Genomic DNA, 27,972 nt, shown 5'->3' with positions numbered 1-27,972 from the left:
GTCTTCCATTGAACTTTTGCCACAGTTAAATCACATGAGGTTAAACAAGAGTTAATTTAACATAATTCATAGGAAAAGGCAAATACTGAATTTGTAAGCATTTCTCCAAAGGTGTGAATATTGCAGTACCCAACCCACCGAAAACAAAATCAAAAGCCCTTTATTCATACTAGTGGGTGTGTTTAGCTCTAGGCACCCAATGTCAGCCTGGCCTTTGTAATGGAATTGAATGCTTCTGCCCCAGTCATTACAAAGCTCCCATCTCAGTGCAGGACAGTGAGGAGTCCGGCGTGAGTCTTGCTGATGGCTTGTCTTTCCCAAAGCATGTTTTGTGGAACAGACCTTTAGGGCTGCAGTTTCCTGCACAAATCTTGGCCTCCGTATTTTCTCCTGCAGTCTGGTTTCTGGTTTGGATGCGCTCAGATGACCGGCGTCTCCCGGCTCGCTAACACCCCACAGGAGGTAAGTGTATAAAAGGCCAGAGGCCACGGTTGTTCATGGGAGGAGGACTACCTGGCAAAGGTGGGTGGTTTCCATGTGGAATACTGTTGAGAAGTGCTCCAGGGCAGGGACTGACCAAACTTTTTTAGTGGTCGAGGCACTTGTCTGAATTTCTTGGGATGAAAATCATTCCTAGCAGGTCGCTGGTCTCATCTGGGTGCAAGGATAAGTCATTTTTCTTCTGCATCTTTTCAACACATTGACCTTGCAATGTCTGCACGTGGAAGCGTCTCAGAAGTGTGACCAGGATGACCTTCATCATCACCATGGCAATGTATTTTCCCGCACAGGCCCGGGGCCCAAAGCCAAATGGCTGAAAGTACCTGTAAGGAACCTAGGAAAATGATCAGACAATTAGCCCGAGAAGTAAAGGCTAGAGTCATGCATATCTGTTTGATTCACCCTGAAAACACTGTGAGTCAGAATGCTCGGTTTTGGCGACTTGGCCATACTGCTCCTTCACGGAGAGGAATGACTAACTCAGATAAGCCTCTTTCTCCCTCCAGTTTGATTCACCCTTTGTGATACGGACACAACTTCAAACAATCCCCTGTTTTGCTTTTCATGTAAATACTCAACTAGCTCTGTGGGAAGACCATGGCTTTACTGCTGTTCTGCCAGTCATTGAGGCAAAGATTGTTTTTGTGCCAGGGCATATAACATGATGACAAGGACAAATTTAGGCAAAGGTGTGGATTCCCTGTATATTAGTACCAAGGATCTAAATATATTTAGTTATACAAATATTTAATGGGACACCTCTGCCTGTCTTGTCCCCATTTGGATTCACATAGTGCCTGACACTTAATACACGCTCAGTAAGTTATTTTTGACCAATTGCCAACATGGCGTGGGTTGCTTATCTAGAAATGGAATGAATTAGACAACTGGTTTAACTAAGATCATATTTCCATATGCAGATGGAAAAAGGGGACACAGAGGGAACTATCTGGATAATTCAGGTTAAAAAAATCTTTGCCTAGAATTGACATAATGGAGGCAGAATCTCCAGTATACCTCAGTTACAGAAAAAGAAGCAGCTGAGGCTCTTGTAATTACAAAGTCTTATATAGAATGAGGCCTAGTGCTTGTGGGGCCATTTGAGAAACCAAAGGCCCACTGCAAAAACCAAATCTTTTCTTCTCACTTGATTTCCATCTGAAGCAGAAGTGGATTTCCTTGACTTAGATGATGCTACGGCTGAATCTACATGGTGACAAGGTGATGTTTAATTGGAAAAGTTAAGTTTAAATGGGTTGGTTAAAGAAAATTTGCCTCATTTTAAGCAAATTAAGGGCCTGAATTGTTCACCTTTTGACCTATTTTGTACCTTCATGAAGACATTTCTGAGAGCTGGAGAGCCAGCCTCCTTGTCTTGAGGACAGACATGGTAGCCATGTTCCAAGCTAGGAGAAATGTGTTTTCCTGGTGAGGTGTGAAGAGAATGAGTAAATAGAATGAAATATACATGGTGCAAACACAGAAACAGAGAGGACTTAAGAGTTGACAATTTTAAGAGTGGCACACACAGTTTTAAGGAAGGGCTCTTACATTCTTGGCAAAGTTTTCAAGAGTAAATTCATGGGGCTTGGGGAAAAACTCGAGTCTATGCATTCTTCCAATATTCAGGATAATGTTAGTCCCCTTTTTCACTGGGTAGCCATCGATGACATCATCCTCTAAGGCTTTGCGCATGACCAGGTCCACGACAGGCTGGTACCGCATGCTCTCATAAATAAAGTTTTCTACCACTTTTAGTTTTTGCATATCATCAATCCTTATGTCTCTTTCACCTGTGGGATCAGATAAAAAGGACAAAGTAGGTCATGTTAGTTTCAACGTGTGATGGGCATAAAACTCATAGTTTCAGATCAGTATATTTATAGGTCAGTTCGGTCTTGGTTGAAAAAATTTATATATATAATTGTAAAATATTTTATGTTTGGTCCACTGTGTCTTATGAAAATTCAGATTTGAAGTCAATTATCTTAACATCTGAGAGATTTCATACAAATGTCTGGATTTGTATAGAAATTAAAAAACAGGTTACATTGGACTCACATCCCCACATGACAATAGTTAGCTGAGGTTGGGTGGCTGATGAGCCCTTTAGAGGAACTTCCTCTCTGCAGCATCATGTAGACCTACCTAATCTGCTTCAAACATTTATTGCCACCTGTGTGGTTCTTGAGTTTTATCCCCTACTCTGAATTCTAGAAGACATTCATTCCTCCTCTAGTCAAGTGAGATGGTGAGATTAATGATGTTCACAGAAATTTTCTCTTGTGGTATCCAATGCAGTCATCTGTCAGAAAATATCACTGATAGCTACCCACCACCAGTCTCTCCCATCAGGAAACTTGCACAAGCCTCTTAGATAGCCTCATCCACCACAGGGCAGACAGCAGAAGCAAGAAGACCTACAATCCTGCAGCCTGTGGAACAAAAACCACATTCACGGAAAGATAGACAAGATGAAAAGGCAGAGGGCTATGTACCAGATGAAGGAACAAGGTAAAACCCCAGAAAAGCAACTAAATGAAGTGGAGTAGGCAACCTTCCAGAAAAAGAATTCAGAATAATGATAGTGAAGATGATCCAGGACCTTGGAAAAAGAATGGAGGCAAAGATCAAGAAGATGCAAGAAATGTTCAACAAAGATCTAGAAGAATTAAAGAACAAACAAACAGACATGAACAATACAATAACTGAAATGAAAAGTACACTAGAAGGAATCAATAGCAGAATAATTGAGGCAGAAGAACGGATAAGTGACCTGGAAGACAAAATGGTGGAATTCACTGCTGCGGAACAGAATAAAGAAAATGAATGAAAAGAAATGAAGACAGCCTAAGAGACCTCTGGGACAACATTAAACACAACAACATTTGCATTATAGAGGTCCCAGAAGGAGAAGAGAGAGAGAAAGGACCCGAGAAAATATTTGAAGAGGTTATAGTCGAAAACTTCCCTAACGTGGGAAAGGAAATAGCAACCCACGTCCAGGAAGTGCATAGAGTCCCATACAGGATAAACCCAAGGAGAAACACGTCAAGACACATAGTAATCAAATTGGCAAAAATTAAAGACAAAGAAAAATTATTGAAAGCAGCAAGGGAAAAATGACAAATAACATACAAGGGAACCCCCATAAGGTTAACAGCTGATTTCTCAGCAGAAACTTTACAAGCCAGAAGGGAGTGGCATGATATACTTAAAGTGATGAGAGGGAAGAACCTACAACCAACATTACTCGACCCACAAAGGATCTCATTCAGATTCGATGGAGAAATCAAAAGCTTCACAGACAAACAAAAGCTAAGAGAATTCAGCACCACCAAACCAGCTCTAGAACAAATGCTAAAGGAACTTCTCTAAGTGGGAAACACAAGAGAAGAAAAACGTACAAAAACAAACCCAAAACAATTAAGAAAATAGTCATAGGAACATACATATCAATAATTACCTTAAACGTGAATGGATTAAATGCTCCACCCGAAACAAACAGGGTTGCTGAATGGATAGAAAAGCAAGCCGCATATATGTGCTGTCTAAAAAGTCCCATTTCAGACCTAGGGACACAGTCAGACTGAAAGTGAGGGGATGGAAAAAGATATTCCATGCAAATGGAAATGAAATAAAGCTGCAGGAGCAATACTCATATCAGATAAAATACACTTTAAAATAAAGAATGTTACAAGAGACAAGGAAGGACACTACATAATGATCTAGGAAACAATCCAAGAAGAAGGTATAACAATTATAAATATGTATGCACCCAACATAGGAGCACCTCAATACATAAGGCAACTGCTAACAGCTATAAAATAGGAAATCGACATTAACACAATAAGAGTGGGGGACTTTAACACCTCACTTACACCAATGGACAGATCATCCAGACAAAAAATTAATAAGGAAACACAAGTGTTAATTGACATAATAGACCAGATAGATTTAATTGATATTTATAGGACATTCCATCCAAAAACATCAGATCACACTTTCTCCTCAAGTGCACACAGAACATTCTCCAGGATAGGTCACATCTTGGGTCACAAATCAAGCCTCAGCAAATTTAAGAAAATTGAAATCATATCAGGCATCTTTTCTGACCACAACGCTATGTGATTAGAAATCAATTACAGGGAAAAAAAGGTAAAAAACAGAAACACGTGGAGGCTAAACAGTGCGTTATTAAATAACCAAGAGATCACTGAAGAAATCAAACAGGAAATCAAAAAATACCTAGAGACAAATGAAAATGAAAACAGGGCGATCCAAAACCTATGGGATGCAGCAAAGCAGTTTTAGAGGAAAGTTTATAGCAATATAAGCCTACGTCAAGAAACAAGAAAAATCTCAAGTAAACAATCTAACCTTACAGCTAAAGGAACTAGAGAAAGAAGAACAAACAAAACCCAAAGTTATCAGAAGGAAAGAAATCATAAAGATCAAAGCAGAAATAAGTGAAATAGAAACAAAGAAAACAATAGCAAAGATGAATAAAACTAAAAGCTGGTTCCTTGAGAGGATAAACAAAATTGATAAACCCTTAGCCAGACTCACCAAGAAAAAGAGGGAGAGGACTCAAACCAATAAAATTAGAAATGAAAAAGGAGAAGTTACAACAGACACCGCAGAAATACAAAGCATCCTAAGAGACTACTACAAGCAACTCTATGCCAATAAAATGGACAACCTGGAAGAAATGGACAAATGCTTAGAAAGGTATAACCTTCCAAGACTGGACGAGGAAGCAATAGAAAATATGAACAGACCAATCACAAGTAATGAAATTGAAACTGTGATTAGAAATCTTCCAACAAACAAAAGTCCAGGACCAGATGGCTTCACAGATGAATTCTATCGAACATTTAGAGAAGAGCTAACACTCATCCTTCTCAAACTCTTCCAAAAAATTGCAGAGGAAGGAACACTCCCAAACCCATTCTATGAGGGCACCATCACCCTGATACCAGAACCAGACAAAGATACTACAAAAAAATTATAGACCAATATCACTGATGAATATACATGCAAAAATCCTCAAGAAAATACTAGCAAACAGAATCCAACAGCACATTAAAAGGATCATACACCATAATCAAGTGGGATTTATCCCAGGGATGCAAGGATTCTTCAATATACGCAAATCAATCAAGGTGATACACCATATTAACAAAATGAAGAATAAAAACCATATGATCATCTCAATAGATGCAGAAAAAGCTTTGGACAAAATTCAACAGCATTTATGATAAAAACTCTCCAGAAAGTGGGCATAGAGGGCACCTACCTCAACATAATAAACACAATATATGACAAACCCACAGCAAACATCATTCTCAATGGTGAAAAACTGAAAGCATTTCTTCTAAGATAAGAAACAAGACAAGGATGTCCACTCTCACCACTATTATTCAACATAGTTTTGGAAGTCCTAGCCATTTCAATCAGAGAAGAAAAAGAAGTGAAAGGAATACAAATTGCAAAAGAAGAAGTAAAACTGTCACTGTTTGCAGATTATATGATACTATATATAGAGAATCCTAAAGATGCCAGCAGAGAACTACTAGAGTTAATCAATGAATTTGGTAAAGTTGGAGGATACAAAATTAGTGCGCAGAAATCTCTTGCATTCCTATACACTAATGTTGAAAAATCTGAAAGAAAAATTAAGGAAACACTCCCAGTTACCATTGCAACAAAAGGAATAAAATACCTAGGAATAAACGTATCTAGGGAGACAAAAGACCTGTATGCAGATAACTATAAGACACGGATGAAAGAAATGAAATATGATACCGACAGATGGCGAGATATACCATGTTCTTGGATTTGAAGAATCAATGTTGTGAAAATGACTATACTACGAAAAGCAATCTACAGATTCAATGCAATCCCTCTCAAATTACCAATGGCATTTTTTACAGAACTAGAACAAAAAAATCTTAAAATTTGTATCGAGACACAAAAGACCCTGAATAGCCAAAGCAGTCTTGAAGGAAAAAAATGGAGCTGGAGGAATCAGACTCCCTGACTTCAGACTATACTACACAGCTATAGTAATCAAGACAATATGGTACTGGCACAGAAACTGAAATATAGATCAGTGGAAGAAGGTAGAATGCCCAGAGATAAACCCACACACCTATGGTCAAGTAATCTATGACAAAGGAGGCTAGGATATACAATGGAGAAAAGACAGTCTCTTCAATAAGTGGTGCTGGGACAACTGGACAGTTACATGTAAATGAATTAAATTAGAACAATCCTTAATACCATACAAAAAAATAAACTCAAAATATATTAAAGACCTGAATGTGAGACCAGACATTATAAAACTCCTAGAGGAAAACATAGGAAGAACACTGTTTGACATAAATCACAGCAAGATCTTTTTTGATTCACCTCCTTGGGTAATGGAAATAAAAACAGAAATAAACAAATGGGACCTAATGAAACTTAAAAGCTTTTGCACAGCAAAGGAAGCCGTAAACAAGACAAAAAGGCAACCCTCAGAATGGGAGAAAATATTTGCAAATGAATCAACGGACGAAGAATTAATCTCCAAAATATATAAACAGTTGATGCAGCTCAATATTAAAAAAAACAAAGAACCGAATCCAAAAATGGGCAGAAGACCTAAACAGACATTTCTCCAAAGAAGACATACAGATAGCTAAGAAGCACATGAAAAGCTGCTCAACATCACTGATTATTAGAGAAATGCAAATCAAAACTACAATGAGGTATCACCTCACACCAGTTAGAATGGGCATCAGCAGAGAATCTGCAAACATCAAATGCTGGAGAGAGTTTGGAGAAAATGGAACCCTCTTCCACTATTGGTGGGAATGTAAATTGATACAGCCACTATGGAGAAACAGTATGGAGGTTCCTTAAAAAACTATAAGCAGAATTACCATATGACCCAGCAATCCCACTACTGGGCATATACCCAGAGAAAACCGTAATTCAAACAGGCACATGCACCCCAGTGTTCATTGCAGCACTCTTTACAATAGCCAGGTCATGGAAGCAACCTAAAAGCCCATCAACAGACGAATGGATAAAGAAGATGTGGTACATATATACAATGGAATATATCTCAGCCATGAAAAGGAACGAAATTGGGTCATCTGTAGAGATGTGGATGGATCTAGAGACTGTCATACAGAGTGAAGTAAGTCAAAAAGAGAAAAACCAATGTCGTATATTAACACATATATTTGGAACCTAGAAAAATGCTACAGATGAACTGGTTTGTAGGGCAGAAATTGAGACACAGATGTAGAGAAGAAACGTATGGACACCAAGGGGGGAAAGCAGTGGGGGGTGGGGGCGGTGGTGTGATGGATTGCGAGATTGGGATTGACATGTATACACTGATGTGTATGAAATGGATGACTAATAAAAACCTTCTGTATAAAAAAGTAAAGAAAATTTTTTAAAAAAGAGAAAAATATCACTGTTAGTCTCTCCTCCTCATCTCATCAAGGACAACCTGGGTGGTAAAGTGGCAAGAACGCCCTCTCTCCACCACAACAAATGGGGTGCCTCATCAGCTCCAGGTGAGCTGGGGCTTGATGGACACCTCCATGTCTCAGCTTGGCTCGACACTGGTCAGAGAGGCTTGGATTACTCTCAGAATTGGCAAAACTTCAAAGCATCCTGAAATGGGCTCCTGTTTTTGCAGAATGAAAGTCAACCCAGGGTCCTGAGGCAGCTCTGTCTCCTGTACAGTTAGGTTATTCAGGAGTGGTCTCACTTGGTTAGAGAACTTTAACAACACAGCCCCTCACATACTGCTTTTCGAACACAGTAAGAGTCTAATGGGTGTATTTATCTGTGGTGGGGAGTTAGAGGGCAGATGATGGAGAAGGTAACAAAAGGCATACTTTTAGAAGTAATTACCAGTCCTGTGGGTCTAGGGGGAACAAGTATACATGTACTAGTGGTTGTCCCAGTTTTATCTTTCAAGAGGACTGTCGTGTCAGGGGGATATCAAGGGGCACAAGAACTTTTCACGTCTCAAGGAAATTGTATTAAAGGTTTATGATCTCAAGAGCAGTTTCCCCTGTGTTGCCTGTACCCCCATCATTCTGTGACTCTCTCTCACTCCACTGAGCTTGTTTCTTGAATTCTCTTTTTCTCACGAGACTGAGAGCCCAGGACTGCAGGGATGGCACTGGCTTGTTCACCGCGGTGCCCTTGCCCCTGGCACAGAACCCATAACCTGAAAAGGGTGCTTGAGAAAACATTCCAGAATTTGAAACCCGGATGTCATTCTGGCTCCTTGCTATCTACCTTCCCAGGCAGTGGCTCTCCTATGGCAACACGTCTGCAGAACCCTTTCACATATTTAATCCGTGTATGAAATTTCCCCTTGTCATCTGTTTCAAGCAGCACTCAAATGGTTTTAAAGATAAATAAGATAAAAAGTTTTAAAAATACATGGTGCCTTTTAACAACAAAATAGGTTGTTTCACAGAGACCTGTGAAGTCAAGGAAGAAAAATCTGTATCATTACTGATACCTCTTCGCATATGTCTGAAATGTGTTCCTAAAGAGATTACTTATGTGAAGCACACTCCAAATAAGGCATTCTGTTTTCTCCAGAAAGCAATTCTGACTTCTTCTGAACGTGGCAGTGTCTCCAGGGAAGGGTGGGGATATCCGAAGCAGTGGCAGAGTGATGCTGAAGCAATGGCAGAGTAGGGAGGGGACAGAGAGGGGAAGAGCTGAGCAGGGACCTGGAGGCTCTCCTGCAGAGGAGGAGGAGAGGGTGGGGGAGGGAAACTGATCGCTCCCCTGCCTCTGCTATCATCACCCTTTCCTCCTCCCTCTGCCACCACCTGGAAGAACGGGCTGCTTGAAACCCAGAAACACTGCAGAAAATGATAGCCATTTCTCTGGGTGGACCCTCAAAAGCCTTTTGTCACTGATAAGGTAGCAAATCCTTGTGGATGATCCCATGTTTTTTTACACACAGACAAATAGAACCGCATATATGTGTTTATGTGCCCATCAAAAAAGACCTTGAAGAATACACATCAAAATATTAACAGTGATTCCCCCTGGGGAATGGGAAGGAGAGTGGAAGGGATCAGGAAATAATACTTTCTGCTTTATACATCTCTCTATTATTTGGATTTTTTTCCAGCCAGCGTGTATTTTTTTTTATATTAGAAAAACACAGAAACCTGTTTGGCATAATGAAAATACGACACATTGACTTGCTCTGTTGTTCTCTGGGTGGATTCTAATAAAGATTTTGACATAAGATTCTTAGGACCTAGAAGCTGATATTCAGAAGGAATTGTTTTCTAATCTCTATTATTTGCTTGATAAATTCTTACCAACAACAGTCTGGATTTCCTTCATTATTGCCTCTTCAACTAGGGGGTGCTTTGCAATGAGAAACAGCATGAAAAACACAGAGACAGACATGGTGTCCGGTGCTGCGATCAGCATTTCCAATACGCACTGGTTCACATTCTCTCTTGTCAGGTCACCACGCTTCTGAACAATTGAAAGCGGGGAGAAACATTGGCAACGTGAATGAACGGTTCAGAACAGGAGGGGAGGTGGCACTCAAGGATTAATAACCTCAACAAAATGAAATCATAGAAATTATGTGTCTCTGGGTCTGATGGTGGACATTTGCACTAACAATCTTCATCTCAAAGCTGAAGAACTGAACGAAATATCTATGTGTTCAGTGTCTTTGGATTCCCCAGTTTTCCTATTTTTATTGTACAGAAACACAGAAGTTTCAGTCTTAAAGTTCAATCTTACCTGACTGTCTAATAGGGGGCTATTGGATTGGGCATTATAGAAATACTGGAGCATATAGTCAAAGCAGAAACATGCAACAATTAACAGGAGAGAATTTTTAGACACTGATACAGTCATACACGTATGTTGTGTGGGAATTAGGGTCAGTTCAGGTCTGTACCTCAGCCAAAATCAACTCAGTGGTGAAATCCATTGAGTCTTCCAGTTTCTCTGCTACGGAAATCCTGTTTCTTTTTTTTTCTACCAGAATTTCCATTTCTTCTTTCAGCTCCTCACTGGAAAAAACAGTGTAAATATTATCTACTTGTACACAGATATGACATCTAGATAAATGGATTTGTTTGCCATGTTTAAAAATAAAGTGATCTGCTTTAGTGGAAGCCATTAGTGCTCATGAATAACTGAATTTATACTTAATTCTTCACAAATATTCTTAAATTACATACACATTATATCATGTTAAGGAACCAGAGTTAGCCCATGTATCTCGGCAGTGGTAGCAAAATCAAGGCTGAAACTGTAGTTAAGGGTTGAAAACTGGTACCAAATGGCTAAATCCAATTATGTTTTCTGCTATTTGATTGGGCCAGCACAGTGCTTAAGTTAAACATCAAAAACCAAAGCCAGTGAATGCCTTTAGTGGGAGCATGCACTCTCCAGTCTCCCACGGGCACCTCCATTTCCTGTGTTACATCCACCCAGCCCACTTTTATAGTCTCGAAGACAATTGAGTTTGAGGTTCCTCTTCTACACAGGCAGGAAGTATTTTTCCTGATATTTATCTCATACCTTGCAGTTTCTGCCTCATAGTAACACTAAGTAAATATTTGTTGAACGAATGACTGTCTGCATCAATATACATATGCCTTTTGACAGTGTGCAGGAGGGAAAAACACCTTCGACAAAGGGTCAGGTTCTGGTCCAGGTTGTTGTCGTTCCACGTAACCTAGTTTAAGTCTGAGTCTTATGTCTCTTTTAAAGTGAAGGGATCAGGCTAGATGAACAATAAGGCCACCTTGAGATCTCAATTCTGTTATCTTTGACTTTGTCTTTAAGTGTATGCATTCACGTATAATTGTATTGTTCCCCAATCTCAGGGAACAGTATTCTGTATTATGTTAAATGTACAGTAAATCTTTCTTTCAAATTCTTGTTGACACAGTTGCCTACACGCTTAAATACTCTGTTGACCTAAATAGCCTCTGTGTTTACTTCAGTTCAACAGGAAAAGTAACAGAGGATTCTTTAAGATACCTCCTATCTTCAAAAGTTTTTTGGGGGGGCATCTCAAGGAAGATGTTTAAACATTCTGAGAGATATTCTTCAGGGTAGTATTTTCATTGTGTCATTCTAAATAAGGATGCCTACTATTGTTTATCTCTGTAAGTATGCTTTATAGGTGCGCGCACAAACACACACACACACTCACCATTCCAGACATACAGCAGGGATATATTCACGTTTATTCATTTACCTACCCATCCATTTGTTCAGCAAATATTTGTTGAGTATCTCCTACATTTATTCAATAGTAGGCTAGAATGCTCATAGCATTCCTACCTAAGCAGTGGCTCCCAAATGGCCTGGGATGTATTGAAATGCCCCTAGACTTTGAATTCCTAGAGAATTTCTTGATGGAGCTGCATCCACTTCTAAGCATCTCCTTCCTCCCTGGGCCAGAATCAGGGGCCTGTGAATATCCACTGGGATTCCTCCTATTCAGGTTAAAATTTGCTTCGGCTTAAATGTATGTATTTGAATTTGTATGTCATTAAAAACTAGGAGAATTGAGTTAAATGTCAGTTTACAGGAAATAAGTCTCTGACTTACAAATTATATTGCAAGAATTCCTCTGTTTGTACGAAAATAATGGTGGCTAGGTTCCTAGTCCAGGCCACAAACACTTATGTATTCTGAGACTGAAAAGCCTACATTTGACAAAACAAAAAGTAGAAAACAGTACTGTGCTAATATTGGGAATTCAAAGAGGGAAAAATATAAAATTGAATAAATAGGGATGGAAGTAGATGTCCCAGAAACCTTTACATAAATATATTTTTTAAAATATTGGTATGAAAGACAAATTCTATATGATCTCTCTTATATGTGGGATCTTAAAAAAACAATAACAAAAGGAGAAATCCCAACCTCAGTTTTACAGGAAGAGATTGGTGATTGCCATGAGTGCTGGGGGTAGGTTGGGTGTGAAATGGGTGAAGGGGGTCAAAGGTACAAACTTCCTTCAGTTATATGATCAATAAATCATGGGGATGTAATGTACAGCATGATGACTACAGTTAATATACAGTATTGCATATTTAAAAGTTGCTAAGAGAGTAGATCTTAAAAGTTCTCATCACAAGGAAAAAGTTTTGTAACTATGTATGGTAAAAGATGTTAACTAGATTAATTGTGATGAACATTTCTCAATATATTCAAATATTGAATCAGGCTGTACACCTGAAACTAACAATGTTATATGTCAGTTATGCCTCAAAAAAAGTATCAGCATTATTGCAAAGGAATGCAGGGGAAGGAGATTAAAAGATTTCTTTAGGTTTTTACTGCTCTAGATCAGAGGAGATAGTACATAGTGAACTAACCATTGGCAAATTTATATAGAGAGGGAATGTTGTTGAGATAATTTTAAAGAAACCAAAGAGAAACTGTTGTACAGTCTCATGCAGTAAGTTTCTATGGGCCTGCTGACCATACTGAAGCTAAACTAATGACCAAGTTTAACTGCGGACCAATGAGACTCTTGAGACGACCACAAATTCTGACAGCAGTGAAGAGATGAACCAGTTATCTTATCGATTCAAGTCACAATAAGCTCCGGTAGAAACAAAGAGAAATGTGTAAAGGACCAGGTGTCCAAGTCATCCACCTAATACTCATCATCTGCTTGAAGCAACATCAAGCTACTACCTGGAACTAGTACTACTGAACTTCAACACGCAGACAGGAGGAAGGTAGCTCTTCAGACAACTTTGGGAAATTGTAGAGATGGAGAATTTAAGGTAGTCAGGGACATCTGGGAAAGATATGAACAGAGGGGTGGGGAAAACTAACATGTTTACTGCCTACTATGTGTCATGCTTTGTGCTGATTGCCCTTCACAGAGGATCTCATTAACCTGTATTGCCACCACGGAGGGGATGTTATATTTTACTTTGAAGAACTTCCCAAGGACATTTGGTTACTAAGTGGTAGAGATAGGATACAAACCAGGTCTGTCTACCTTTAGATCCCCTGTGCTTTCCACTGGCGGTTAGAGGTGGCAAGTACAATGGCTGGAAACTTACACTCTAAAAACCCACTGATTATCCAATAGGCCATTGGGCATTTGTCTAGTCTTCTGCTAGACTAGTGTGACACCAAAGCAAAGCCATTTAATGACAGTTTTAGGATCCCCCAAGATATAAGATGCATAACTGAACAAACAACACATCTTATAAAAGTTAATCATGAAAAAATTCTCTTGCAACTACTGTCAATTCTGACAAATTGAATTAAGTTAAATTCATTCAGAAGAAACACAACAATAAAATGATTTATTTTTCCAGACATGCGAAGAGAATTTTGACTAATGATAAGGATAGGTTCAGCCAACCCTTCTCTTCAACTCAAAATACACAGCAGTGTCCTAGTTACAGAGATGGAGCTCTCAGCCTCAAAACTGCCCTGGGCCAAAGTCTTCTTTCCTCTGTGGTCTGGCCACATGCTGCCGAATTGCTGTAAGATGTGTTTCACCGGCAACTTAACAGCTCCCTTGCGGTCTGGAGAGGAGAAAGCTTGCTGAAGAGGCCAGCAATAACTAAGACACAACACAGATCAATCCAATCTCAGCAATAAATATTCCAAAATATGTTACTTACACAGACTTTTCATACTTTCTGCATAGCCAAGAAATCTTAAAGAAGATGTCTGGTTTGAGAAGGAGAGCTTGCCATGCATCAAAATAACCCTGGATTTTAACCACGATGGCCCTTTCTGGAAAAATGGAAAAAGATCAGAACAGATGAGCAAAAATGTGAGCCCAAGAATGGTACACGCTCAGAGAAGATCCCCTGTAGACTCTCCTACCATCTGGGACTCTAAGCAGGTCAAGGTTCCACCTTCACTGGGTGTTTCAGCCAGGGGAATGCCACTAAACAAATCAACACTAATTTATTCTGCTTGGCATTTAAATTGGCCACGTTAACCAGAGATTTGCCAGTTTTCAAGTTTGTGCTAGAGACACAGCCTAGAATCTCACACGCTTCTCCATGGCTGAGCCTCCAACTCCCTTCTGTTTACCTGACTGTTTGAAATGAGAAGTAATTAATGCTGTTATGGCCTCAATTCTGGTGCCTGGAAAGGCAAAAAGCCTCCCCACTCTGTTTCAGTCCAGAGTGTAGAATTCATCTTGGAATCTTCAGTGCCTTGTTCTGAGTCTTGTGCACAGTCAGATCTTAACGGATGTTCTTGAATTAAATTGAATACTAGAAAAAAGAAAACCCCTGTTTTTTTCAAATTATACACAAGAGAAGGGAAGAGACATGAAGATGCAGAAACTGCAGTTCATAGAAATGAAGAAGCTTGCCCAACATCATACAGCCAGAGTGGCAGGAAGTCCCTAGGCTGGAGCTCGATTCTGTCTGACCTCAGGGCCATGTCCTTTCCTCTTCGGTGCACTGAGTCCCTCAGGCCAAATGAGAGTTTAACAAGGACCCGGTGAGCAGAGGGAAATACACATAAGTCTGTATGGGTTATGAAGGTTCTTAGACCGCAATCTGCATCCATAAGTTAACAGAGAGCTGTACAATTCCCTTTACTTGATCCCTCCTAAGAATCAAGGCTAGTGGGGAACCAAAGAGCAGGGACTTCTAAAATAGGTACCTGTCATATCTTAGGAGAGATGTACGTGGAACAGGCAAACAGGACTTTCAGAGTCCCTGTGTGAAAGGGGATAAGGCAAGAGGCTGTGACTTTCAGAGTGAATGGGGCTCCCATCCTAATGTCAATCAGATGGGGTTCCTATGACTCTGGTAAGGAATCATTAAAGAGCCGGGGAGATGAGGCGAGGAGAGTGGAGCAGAGAAAGGGAGGGCTTATCGCTTGTCTGCTTGTCCAAATGTGGTCAATCAGGGAGCAGGTGTGATAGCTCAGCTGGTTTGGACAAGTGTGAAACTCGTGCCTTGTTCTTGTGCCTGTGATGTTCTTCCTTCAGATCTGCACATGGCTCATCGTCACACTTCATTTGGGCTATTTTCAGACATCCTCTCCACAGAGGCCTTCCTGACCACCCTTTCTCTCCACAAGAGCTTCAGCCTCCCACTGACCTCCCCCTTCACTTTCTAGCCCTTTGCTCTGCTTTTTTTTTTGCGGTACGCGGGCCTCTCACTGCTGTGGCCTCTGCCATTGCGGAGCACAGGCTCCGGACGCGCAGGCTCAGCGGCCATGGCTCACGGGCCCAGCCATTCCTTGGCATGTGGGATCCTCCCGGACCGGGGCACAAACACGTGTCCCCTGCATCAGCAGGCAGACTCTCAACTACTGTGCCACCCGGGAAGCCCTGTTTTTTTAAGGCACTTATTATAGCCTAATATATTACTAGATAGTTAGTTGTTTACTGTCCATATACCCACTAGGATGTAAACTCTTTGAAGGCAAGGACTTCGTCTTGTCCAACTGGTCTATCCCCAGAACCTAAGTCTGGCATAAAATAGGCAATCAATAAATATTAGTTGAATGAATGTATGAATCAATGAGCATTGCTAGAAATCAAGTCAGGAGAAATTACATTAAGCTGACAGCAGCAGAATGGAATGAATCCACATGATTAATGTTTGTTCTTTTGTTGGCGGTAGAGTTGCATGTATGTGTTTAATATTTGTTTCTGTAATATAGTGAGGAAAGCAGTTTCTTGAGTGAGACATCTTGCAAGGATTGTTATAAATGCTAAGTGACAAAGTTTATGTGAAGCAACTTTTTATACTGCTTGGCACATAGTAGATACTAAATTTATGTTAGTTATCATCATCATTTCCAGCAGCCTCAGTACCCTTATCATCATATAGAATCAAAATTTTCATACTTAGTGGCTTTGAGGGAGAGGCGTGTATGTACATTTATGTGTGTGTGTAGATATATGGAATGTGTCTATATGTTTGTGTGTGTATATATATAACTATACATACATATATACACATATATATGTCTATATCATGCCCAAAAGAATGGTTGGTAATGGTTAAATACATAGGTTTGGTGGTAGGATATATTTATGACCAAATCAAATGATCACATCTGTTAAGTTTCAGCTGTGGGTAGAATCCTATTTTCTAGAGCAATGAAGAGAGATACAAAAGAAATAGAAGATGGCCCCTGCTGTGGATATTTATGACCTTATAAGTGAACAAGGCAGACATACCAGGAAAAATATTTGGGAATACTTAGAAGGGTTTAAAGAAGAGCAGTATGCAAAAGAACATATCTTTGCTTGAGTCCGTTATCCTTCTTCTCATGCCCTGTTTAATACAGGGCTGAATGTCAAGTCATAAGAATGAAAATTTCAGGGCTTCCCTGGTGGCGCAATGGTTGGGAGTCCGCCTGCCGGTGCAGGGGATGCGGGTTTGAGCCCTGGTCCGGGAGGATCCCACATGCCGCAGAGCGGCTGGGCCGGTGCGCCGCAGCTGCTGAGCCTGCGCTCTGGACTCCACGGGCCACAACTGCTGAAGGCCGCCTGCCATGGCTGCTGAGGCTTCTGTGCCTGGGGTCCGTGCTCTGCAGCAGGAGAGGCCACAGCAATGGGAAGCCCGTACACCACAATGAAGAGTGGCCCCTGCTTGCCACGGCTAGAGGAAGCCCGCGCACAGCAACGAAGGCCCAACACAGCCAAAAAAAAAAAAAAAAATAAGTAAATAAATATACTTTTTAAAGAAGTGAAAATTTCAGTACCGTTAAAGGGGATCCCCAGGAAGAGCTTGTTAGAGGTGTCCAGCATGATGCACCGCACGAGGGTCAACACATCCACATAGCCCGACTCGTTGCAGACCTCCTCCAGCCTGTCCAGATGCTTGGTGATGGAATCAGCACAGACGGTCACCGTGCGCACCAGGCCGGGGCCAGACAAAGCTGAAGGGTACATGTCAGAGTGAGCCGCCTCCAAGTCCAGGGCACACAAACTATCAGGCAATTTTGGCTTTTTATGTTTGGAGCTTAACTGACGACAAATTTTTATTCAATAAATGGGTGGAAATTTTCATATTCTTTTCATTTTTCTATATTCTACTATTGTCTACTAGAAAGTATCACTTTTATGATTAAAAATGAATGAATGAATGACAAATCTTTTTAAAACAAATGATTCACAATTAAACTTTTATTCTACCTATGACAAATCATTTGTGAGATTGCAAATGAAACATTTCGTATTTGTGATCATAAATTACAAATCAGTAATTTTCTATATTATGTACATTTCTCTCTAAAGGTTTGGATTTCACTTGGGTGATATTTTATGTTTCAATGAGTGGCAGAATATTGCTACAGAAGTATTCAAATTGGATCTTACTTTTTAGATCTAAGGTGCTTCCTGTTTAATTGTAGTTCATATGTGTAAAGTCCTAGTCTTATAAATTACCAAATGTACCCTTAATTTTGGTTTCTCTTCAAACTACATCCAGATTAATTGTACTCAATCAATGTCATAACAACAAAACAAAACTTTGTTGGTTGAACAGTCTTCTTCACAGGACTGGGAACACTGGGGACAGTGATAACCTATTAGCATTGTACTTCAAGTCCATAGTACAGGGTGGCCCTCGATATATATTTGTCAAAAGGAAGAATGAATGAATGAATAGATGAATGAATGAATGAAACCAGGTAGAGTGAACTGGCTCTGATCTCTCTCTTTCTTGGCTCCTGACCATCTGAGCATCTACTGGTCCTAATGGTAGGTGGTCTAACATGAGTTTAACTCTTAAAGTCCTCCTTTCTCTGTTTGTTCAAGGTTGCTCTAAGCTTTCTTTAGGAGTAATCTCTCTTTTTTACGTCTTTTTTATTCAGACTTGCTGTTAAAGCCAGAGCCCTCAAACAAAGCAAATCAGCTGTGCTGCAGAAGCCCCTGAAGGCACACTTTGCAAATAAGAAAGGAAACCTGGTGAGTGGTCCTAGAGTCTAAGCATTTCCACCCATGTATAAAAAGGAAGTTTGGGTTGGCAGCATACGTTCTGACTTTAGGAGGGACCTGGAGGTATGAAAGGCCAGGATGCTGTTTCCTGGGTGACTGTCACAATCACAAGTGAGATAAATGATTCCTCAATGAATCAGTCCTTTGCATGGAAGGGTTGGCTTTGTTTATCATTCCCAGACTGATGTATGATTTGCCTCTACGTTCAAGAGCTTGAAACCACATTTCAAATGTATAAACCACATTTCGAATGTATAAAAGGAGTGGGGAGCCTTTAGAACCTGGAAAAGGCAAGGAAACACTTTCTCCCTAGAGGCTCCAGAAAGGAACACAGCCTTGCCAGTGCCTTGATTTTAGCCCCGTGAGACCCATGTCAGACTTTTGACCCATAAAACTGTAAGATAATGAATGGAAGCCAAAGGCTTCCATTCCAGCAGCATATATAGTAAAGGAGGAAACCACTAGATAAGGAGGTTTGTAATCCAGTCTCTGCTCCTCCATACCTGGCTATGTTGCCTGGAGGAAAAATCACAAGCTCTCTAGAAATGTACTCCTTAAGTATAAAACTCAGAGTCTGGATGAAATGACATATACAACTCTTCTCAGTTCTAAAATTCTGTAATTTATTTGCAAATTGCTATTTTAAGATATCTGGGATGTCAGCCAATGATTCAGCAAACATGTCGGTTATGCTAAATCAACTATATAGCTGACATACTAAATTCTTAACTGAAGTGATCTTAAGTATATAGGGTGCCAATTCTCCTTCACATTCATGAAATTGTTTGTGGGTCAACAAGAAGGACAGAGTTTGTGTTGGTGAATATGTAGGCTCTGGAATTGTATCCTGTGCTACCATTTGCTGTTGGTGGAAACTTGGGCAAGCTATTTAAACTCTTTATGCCTCAGTTTTCTCAGTTGTAAAATGGAGGTGATAAGGGTATTTAACACATGGGGTTGCTGTGGGATTAAAGTTATCAAGGGCTTAAACAGTGCCTACTACATAGTACATGTATAATGAATGTTAGCTCTTAACTGTTTCAAAACTGTGAAGCAGCAGAAGTTAAAAATGCTTTCAAGAAGGCATATTCATAGACAAAAGAGCAGAATGTAGCCAGACATCTGAATACCTTTCATAAAGTAAGTTCTAACAGCTTTCCAGAGGACTGGATTATTATTAAATATGACGCCTTTCTCATGCATGCCAATGCTCTGCAACCCAAGTTTGCTGCCGAATCGGGATGTGTAGTGACTGTGCTTCATTACGTGGAACACGCTTGAGGACCTGCAGAGAAAGCAAACCTTGGGGTTACTTGTTGAGGGTCAGGAGAACTCAGTGTGATGAGTTTGCCTACCAGGTGGCTCTCATACCAAATGCCTGTTGATCTAAATGCAATGCATAATTTCTAGTATTCAGATTAAATAAGCACTTGTGTTAGCACAAGAACTTCCTTCTCCAGTTGAAACATTTCTACTGCTAGCTCTCTGTTTGAGCATCACTAAAGATCAACACACACACGCGCGCGCGCACACACACACACACACACACACACACACACACAGAGTTATTCGTTATTTCCCCTTATCTAACTCCAAGTCACTAAAATACTCCCCATTACTGTTGTCAGAGCTACAAGGCTGTAAGAAACTGAATCCTCCACACCACCATATTCCTGAGAGCCTCCAGCCTCCAAGCAGTCCCTCTCTAGACAGTGCTCCCCATGCAGAAGTGAGCTTCATAATCGGAAGTTGCTGGAATACCTGAAGTCTTATCTCTTGGAAGCAGCAGTTCTGCCTTGTACCACCCGTCCCCCAGAGGGCCTAATCAGGCCTGGCCCCTCCAGGGGAGCATCATTCTAGGACTGAATGACATCTCCTGGGCACCTCTGGCCCTGGGCTTGGCTGGCTGGGCTGGGCCTGGAAGGCTCTCTGTGGTGGTGACAGCAGCTGTCTTGGGGCTCTGCGTCCATCATGATTCATCAAGGTCTCCAGGGTCACAGAGTTCTCCCAGGACATAGGACACGCTGAGCCATTAGATAGCCCTTACTGTGGCAACCCTGGGACCTTGCCAGGAACCCAGGCTTCCTTGAACTTCCTGGTTCCTCTTCCACTGCTCTGCCCTCTATTCCCACCCCCAGGCCTGGCTCTTAAGGCCTGAGCTGGGTCTTCAGAGCAACTAGGAAGGAGCAGGCAGCCCCTCCCCACCCATGTCCTCCTTCAGGTCTTGCTTCCTGCCCCAAATCCTACTCTAATTGGGGCACGATAAGGCAATGAGCATTATCACATGTTGTAAAATCCTAGCTGAAGATGTCATGGGGCCTCCATGTGTGAGGAGAATATTGTCTTCTTAGGACAGTGGTACAGAATTCTTCTGCAGAGGAGCTCACTTTGTTGAGAAGATGTTCTATTAAGATTGATTATAAATTAGGCTATGGCATTGGAAGTATAAATTGATCATTTAAATAATTTAACATTTGAGAGCATAAAGGATAAATGGATAGTTAGTCTCTTCAGGATAAAAGGTGGGGTGGCTCTATGTCTTCTATTGTATTTTCAATACGCAAATCCAGATACTTCAGTTTGTATTCCAGGGAATTAATTTGACTGATACATAGATAAAATTTTGTCCTGTATATGACATCATGCTATAGAAGGGACTGAAATTCTTATTAACTAATAGACTTCAGAATTCTAGCTATTCGTACCGTCCCCTAAATCACTTTATAATCAAAGCAGCAAGTAATTTGTATACTCTTTACTCACAAACTCAGATCTACAAATTTTAAGTGATTAGTTGACAAACAGAATACTATTTTTCTGCTCTGACCTTTAGAGCTTTTGGGTATATCATAAAACACATTGGTCTGTCCATATGTTTTGAGGAATTACTGGTCAATTAAAAACTTCAACCCAAATGTTAGTTAATAAAGAGCGAACGATTAAGTCAGTTGTCCTTTAGGGGGCGCCAACATCTCAGTTATCCTGAGACAGAGGCTCTGACTTGGCAAAAAACAAAGCAGGGAAGACAGAAGTGATACACACAGCAAGCAAAATGTCACCAAGGATGAGCAGTTTAAAATAAGGTCACTTATCAAAAGTAGGCTGGCTTTATCTAACTGGAGTAAATCAGGAAATTGAAGAAGGGAAGGTTGGTGATGAACTAGGGATGCCAGCCCAGAGCTCCCCTGATATTCAGGAGAACACTAGAGATCTCCTTCCCACAATGTGGGTTGGCCTGTAACACCAGGTGAGGGAGATGTTACATTGACTGACTGACTGACTGACTGACTGGCTGGGAGAGTGAGGACTTCTTACCACTGAGGAGAGACAGTGTGAGTCCCCAGCCTCAGAAGGGACAGTGGGTAGTGTAAGATGCCTGATCCCTGGGGTAATTATTCTTCTTGAAACATGACTGAAGTCAAAAGACATCCCCAAAGATGGCAAACCTAACGTCTCTTCAAAATGAAAAGTAGCCAGGAAGTAAGTCCTTAGGTGGTAAAGAAAAAGCCACCCTCCCGTTCTGAGTTTAAAGAACTCACACACCTGTGGTCCGGTTCAAGATTGATGAGTACTAGAAATAGGGGGGAGACAATCAATGGAATATTTGGTACCAAACATTTAAAAACACGTGCCTTGTGTAGACCTGTTCTGTGCCTGTGACTTGTACTCCATCAATCCTACCACATTTTCCCTGTCCTTTGCCCTCTAATATCCTTACCCAGGTTTGATACTGAGGTCACTGCCAGAGAAAAAGAATCTTTGTAACAGAGAGATCTGACTGTAACCACCCTAAGCTGACCAAATTTAGTATCTCTAATATGGGAACACCTTCCCTGGTCTCTTGATGTGATGCAATGTGAAGTGCCTAGGACTAACAGGAACGTATTATTACACAACAATTAACCTGAATCGAATAGAGCCTATAGACCTAGTGTTCAGTTTATAAGCAATACCGTGAATAGAAGAATATGTTCAATGACACCATAATGAGACAGTAAGAGAGATTTGGAATGTGGGACATCCTGTAAGGCAACTGATGTGGTCTTTTCAGAAGGTCAAGGTCATGGGGAAAAAGGGGGGAGGACTGCTCTTCTAACTTTCCTGTTCATTTGAACTTTTCTTACTAGAAAGTTGGAAAACTATTTTCTTGTCGATCATTAGAGTCTCTCCCTTCCGTGCATCCTCAAGTCCCTTGACCCTCTGCTTACTTTGTCCTAATTGCCTGGTAAAACCTCAACCCTGGCTAAATCCAGCTCTCAGTTTAGCTTACTCTGTGCTTGCACCTGGCAGTTGAATGGGGCCAGGGAAAAAACCATACATGCACATGGACACACACACACACACACACACACACACACACACACACACACTGGCAGGTCTCAGTTAAATTCAAGTGAGCCCTTAGTGCAGCTGGCAATTCTACTACATTTCCCAAGTCCAGTCACTCTCTCGCTTTCCTGGATGACTGTTATATCCTGTCTCCTCTGTCCCCCAGTGTTGTACTTCTCACCTTTATTTCAACTACAGACTTCATTTCCTATTTTGTTGAGAAAACGGAAGCAACTGGAACCTCTGCAGGTCCAACCACCAGGATCAGTGCCCATATATTCAGCCTTCCCTCCTGTTACTGTGGATGAACTTGCGTGTCCCTTTTCAAGGCCACGTCCACTTGTTACATGGACCCCCTTGTCATCTCACCTGGCACACTCCTTTTGTGTGCTGCATCAACACTTTCATCTGTAACTCATCATTTCCATCAAAACACACATGTCATAATATCTTGTATCTTAACAAATAAAAGCTCCTTGGACCAAACATCCCTTTCAGCTCTGTTCCATTTCTCTGCCTCCTTTATGGCAAACTCCTGGAAAGAGTGTCTGTACCTGCTGCCTCCAATTCTTCTCTCCCCATTCTCTACAGTGGTCAGACTTTTGCTCCCAGCACTCCATAGAAACTGCCCTTGTCAAGGTCACTCATGACCTCCCTGGTGCTAAATGCAATGCTCACATCTCTGTCCAGTCATGTGGCACTATCTGGAGAGTTGACAATTCCATCCTCCCTGACATGCATTCTCGCCTGGCTTTCAGACCTCCACACTCTCCTGGTTTTCCCTTCTCTATGTGGTTGTCTTTCTCAGCTTCCTTTGCTAGTTTCTGACTACAGTCGAAGGTCTAAATGGTTAGAACTTCCTTCTTAATATCCTATTCAGCAGTACTAGGCAAGTCAAGTCAAAATATCTGAAATGGAATCCTGATTTCTCCCCATCCCGAAGTTGCTCCACCCACCTCATCTTCTATATAGCCCATATCTACCTGATAATGGTGTGGACAACCATCCTGGGTTTCCCAGCTTAAAAATCCCACAACGTGGGAAATCCTCTGGTTCCAAGTAAACCAAGACAGTTGTTCACCCTACTGATAATACTATGTTTTAGCCTTTTATTGTTGGTATATTAATACTGCAACAATATATTCCTCTACAAGGGTAGGGATTTGGGAGTGATTTGTTCATGATACCTGTTGTACATAATAAGTTCTCAATAAATATTTATTTAATGAATGAATGGAGAGCCAATAATTTCTATGATAGTTTAGGGTCATCCAGTGCTTAGTATAGAGTAAATTCTAATAAATAAATGTACGTTTACAGAACAAAAGAATGAATTTCCTATAAATTCGGAAATGACTAAAACAGGTATACAAATTCTATAACCTTAATTGTTTGTTAATTGCTAACATATGGCCAAATATCATCCTAACTATCATGTTAAATGTCAGTTCCTCTTTATGGATGCTATTCACATTCTGTTTTTGATATTCATGGCAAACACTAACATATACACATGACATATAGTGTCATGCATAACTTCTGTAGAACCTCAATAATTTAGCGCATCTCTGCCTGGGGAATCATGCATACTTTATCTACAGGTAATCAGATGGATCTCTCCCCATAGCCCCCAGTTGCTCAGGCAGAATCGTGGCAGCACTGGTGCCTGACTCCCCACCCCATCGTGCTCCAAAGTTCTGCAGCCCCCCACTTCAGAACTAAGCTGCTTGGAAAAGTTGGCCCATAATCTCTACACAGGTGTGATAACTACAGACGTCAAAATTTTCAGAAGAGAAAATACCTGGCATATTATTCAAAGAAAAAGAGCTTTCTGACATCCAGTGGGGTCTTTTTAAGAGGTATGGGTAGTTCTGGAAGGACCTGAAGAGCAGGCAAGGGAAGATGGGGACAAACATGTCCTATTACTGTGGGGAGCTCATCCCTTAAGAAAATTGAGCGGCTGGGAGGCAATTAAGGAGAACACAGAGACTCCAACCAGAGAAAAGCCTGTGAGGACAGGAAAGGGAAAGAACTGGGAAAGCTGGGGGAAGGGCAGAGTGAGTTTTGTCATGTTCTCAGCATGAATCAGCACCTGACCCTGTCAGGGTCGCTAAGGTCACTTTCCTAATTAAGACAGCAGTTGCCAGATGCTACCTGTACTGTAACGAGGATCCTATTTCAGCAACTGGTCAGGGTTCCTGGGAATTTATCTGGTGATCTAAGTACCTAGTGTCTAAGAGCAATTTCTGTCCTGGTCCTCTGGTCCTTTTTCATGTGCTTCATTCTTCCCTCCATGTCTAGTCTTGCACTCCCAGCACCTGAACTACACTTAAGGGTAAGAAAATTAGACAGAACCCCTCCAACCTGCTCTGGAGTCCAGAGCGCAGGCTCAGCAGCTGCGGCGCACCGGCCCAGCCGCTCTGCGGCATGTGGGATCCTCCCGGACCAGGGCTCAAACCCGCATCCCCTGCACCGGCAGGCGGGGATGTTTCCCCAGGGAAAGCCCCTCTACTCTGGAAGCTTCTTACCTTTTTTCCTCCTCAAGCTCTGTAGCACGTTGCAATCATTTGGGGGCCTCTAAACACTACGGATGCCCAGGTCCCTCCTTCCCAGGAGACTGTAAAAGTTGGGTTTGTGGCCTGGGCAGTGGGGTTTTGAACAGCTCCTTGGGTTACTTTAATATGCAGCCAGGGTGAGAAGCACTGTCCTAGATCCTGAGCTGCAGGCATCATCCTTCATTTAAAAAGTAGTAAAAACACATCTTTAGCAACAGACATCAAGATATCGAAATAAGTTTGTTTAGTTTTTAATATGAAAATTCCAGCCTTGATTTTTAAATATGTCCCCGATTATTAACAGACTTACTTGCTAATAATGAGGGTTTCCTCTCCATATATCCAGACTCTCACGAATTCACCATACGTCTTGTTGTAGTAATTGCAGGCACTGCCATTCCCCATCCAGAGGAACCTGCAGTAGGAAATGAGGGGTCCAATTCCCAGAAAGTAGCCAGGACCTAGGAAAGTCATCAGATCACAGTCAGTATTTCTGCAACACCAAAAAGAGCAATTGCTTTAAATTGACTGCTATTCTTGTTCTTTTGATCTGGATGTCCTTTTATATCTTCTGATGTATATAGGTGAATCCCACACACAAAATGATTAAAACAACAACACAAGTTAACATGATGCTCTTCACAGCTCCATGAGTAAAAAGTAGTCCAGAGTCTACACCACTCTAGTTCCATTTGGTCTCAAGCATTTCAGTCTGAACGGACTGAAATAGGTGTCTATTCTTGCTGTGTTAAATGGTGTCAATGAGTTTCAAATACAAGTCAATCAGTCCCTCTCGTAACAGGCACGAAAACCAGGACAAGTGACAAGCTGACAGGTCTATCTGGCTGCCTAGTTTTGTCTGAAAACTTTGGGTTTGAAAGCACCAGTCAATGGAATGGGTGGGTTTGGATTAGTCTGTGGTTTGGGTGTCATCTTTTTAACTGTGAGAAACACGGTCTGCAAAGACAATAACCCAACAAAAAGCATGCATTTCTTTTTTATTTCCTTCAAAAAGGATTTGGTTTAAGAAGAGAATCTTAAGCTAAATCTCATTAGACGAAATAAAGCTAAGCATTGAGGAATGAGGCAGTGTGTCTGATCTGTGTCTAGACCAGAGTCTGAGTCCAGTGATGTGGTTTTAGTGAAGAGCCGTGGCCCTTACACCCTTGCTGACGTAGGCAATGACAGAATTGTGAGGAGTGTGAATCTGGTGAGCAGCCAGGGGAGTTGCTGTTGCTTGTATCAGAGAACAAACTTGGTAGCTTGATTTTAGTGGTGGTGGTGAAAAGTTCGTCAAAAGCTTGTTGGAATGGTTTTATGAGTTTTATTGTAAAGTTATACCATTTCTGTATCTTACTCCTTTAATTCCATTCTGTCAGTGAAATAGTCGTTCAGCCAAAACACACAACTATCTGAGACAGTACAGTGCTGATAATTTATATAATCTAAGTTTTTGGGTGAATCATTTAAATTGGATGTTTAAACCCAAATCTGGCAAACAAGGTTTATTCCTTAACTTTGAAGTAGCTGGGTTAATGTGGAAAAGATTATCAGGGTATTCTTTTTGCCCTTAGTGGAAAGTCTTTGTTAATGTCTATATAACCAAAACAAGTTTGGGAGTCTTGGGGTCAAGGGGTCTTAATCTTAGGATTGTTCTAATAACATTATATGTACATGATTGACTTACAGAATTTTTTATGGGACTGGGGACACATGCCTGCCGTGAGGAATTTTCCAAGAAACTACAAAGCCGTCTGATATTTCTGGGAGTTCTGAGTTAATCTGATAGTGTAGAGTGGTGTTGTTTCTACTGGGATTATCTGGATAATTATATTATACTCTACTTTTGATTGATCCACAGAGCTTGTGGAAGATTTTTTTTAGATTTTCAAGGGAACTATAGTGATCCCCATTTTTCATCCACTGTCCAGGTCCCATCTACCCCTTGTGGTGGCACCAACATCACCACCATGCCCAAAAATAAAAAAAAATAAAGGATGGGATAAAGAGAAGGAATAGGTTCAAGAAAGGGAGAGGGCAGAGGACATGGATGAGGCAAAGTGGGAGGGAGACAGAAAGGAGTACAGAAAGCATTCCAGAGACATTTTCGCCTTTAGACCAAAATTGGAATGAATTTAAATTAAAAAAATCCAAAACCTGGAATATTACCTTGTTCCACCCCATCTTAAATTTACTTTAAAGGATACTTTTGCCAAGTCTATTTTACCGAAACAAAATGCAGACTGGAAGGGATTATCTAAGATTTTTTTAATGCTTTCATTTAACATATGCAGATAATTGGTAGAAAAATGTTCACCTGAATTCATTTGCTAATATGCCTTGGGCTTCAGCCATCTCCTCAGTTTACTCTTCGCTGTTCTGCAAATTTCCTTTACCCTCATGGACAAAAAGCCCAAGGAAACACTCTCCTTAGATACAGAACTAAATGACTGTGTTACCTGGTATTGAGGATGTGTTTTTATAATTCCAAACCAAGAGAAGAAAGCCAGTGAGCAGCAGGATTGCAATGCTGGCAACAGGCGCAACTTCGGTCACCATGCTGGTGATGTTATAATGCACTGAGTTCAGCACTTCCAAAACCAT

General features: G+C 41.0%; 1 protein-coding gene across 1 annotated transcript; it reads right to left on the bottom strand.

Annotated features, from left to right (window-relative positions):
* Positions 1 to 586: 586 nt before the first annotated feature.
* Positions 587 to 27,972, bottom strand: LOC111170861 (aromatase-like). The gene is made up of 10 exons (XM_089906243.1): positions 27,828 to 27,972; positions 25,679 to 25,829; positions 19,615 to 19,769; positions 17,248 to 17,424; positions 14,184 to 14,298; positions 10,466 to 10,580; positions 9,867 to 10,029; positions 8,600 to 8,743; positions 2,053 to 2,294; positions 587 to 835 (listed from the first exon to the last, which is right to left on the bottom strand). The coding sequence occupies exons 1-10, from the start codon at positions 27,970 to 27,972 to the stop codon at positions 587 to 589; spliced, it is 1,656 nt and encodes a 551-aa protein (XP_089762369.1).

The sequence above is a fragment of the Delphinapterus leucas genome, chromosome 2 (genome assembly GCF_059928025.1).
Source record: "Delphinapterus leucas isolate spDelLeu-1000000601 "Yukka" chromosome 2, BTC_Dleu_Yukka2, whole genome shotgun sequence".
NCBI lineage: Eukaryota > Metazoa > Chordata > Mammalia > Artiodactyla > Monodontidae > Delphinapterus > Delphinapterus leucas.
The sequence above is the reverse complement of the archived record's forward strand: the minus strand, read 5'-3'. Positions and strand labels throughout refer to the sequence as shown.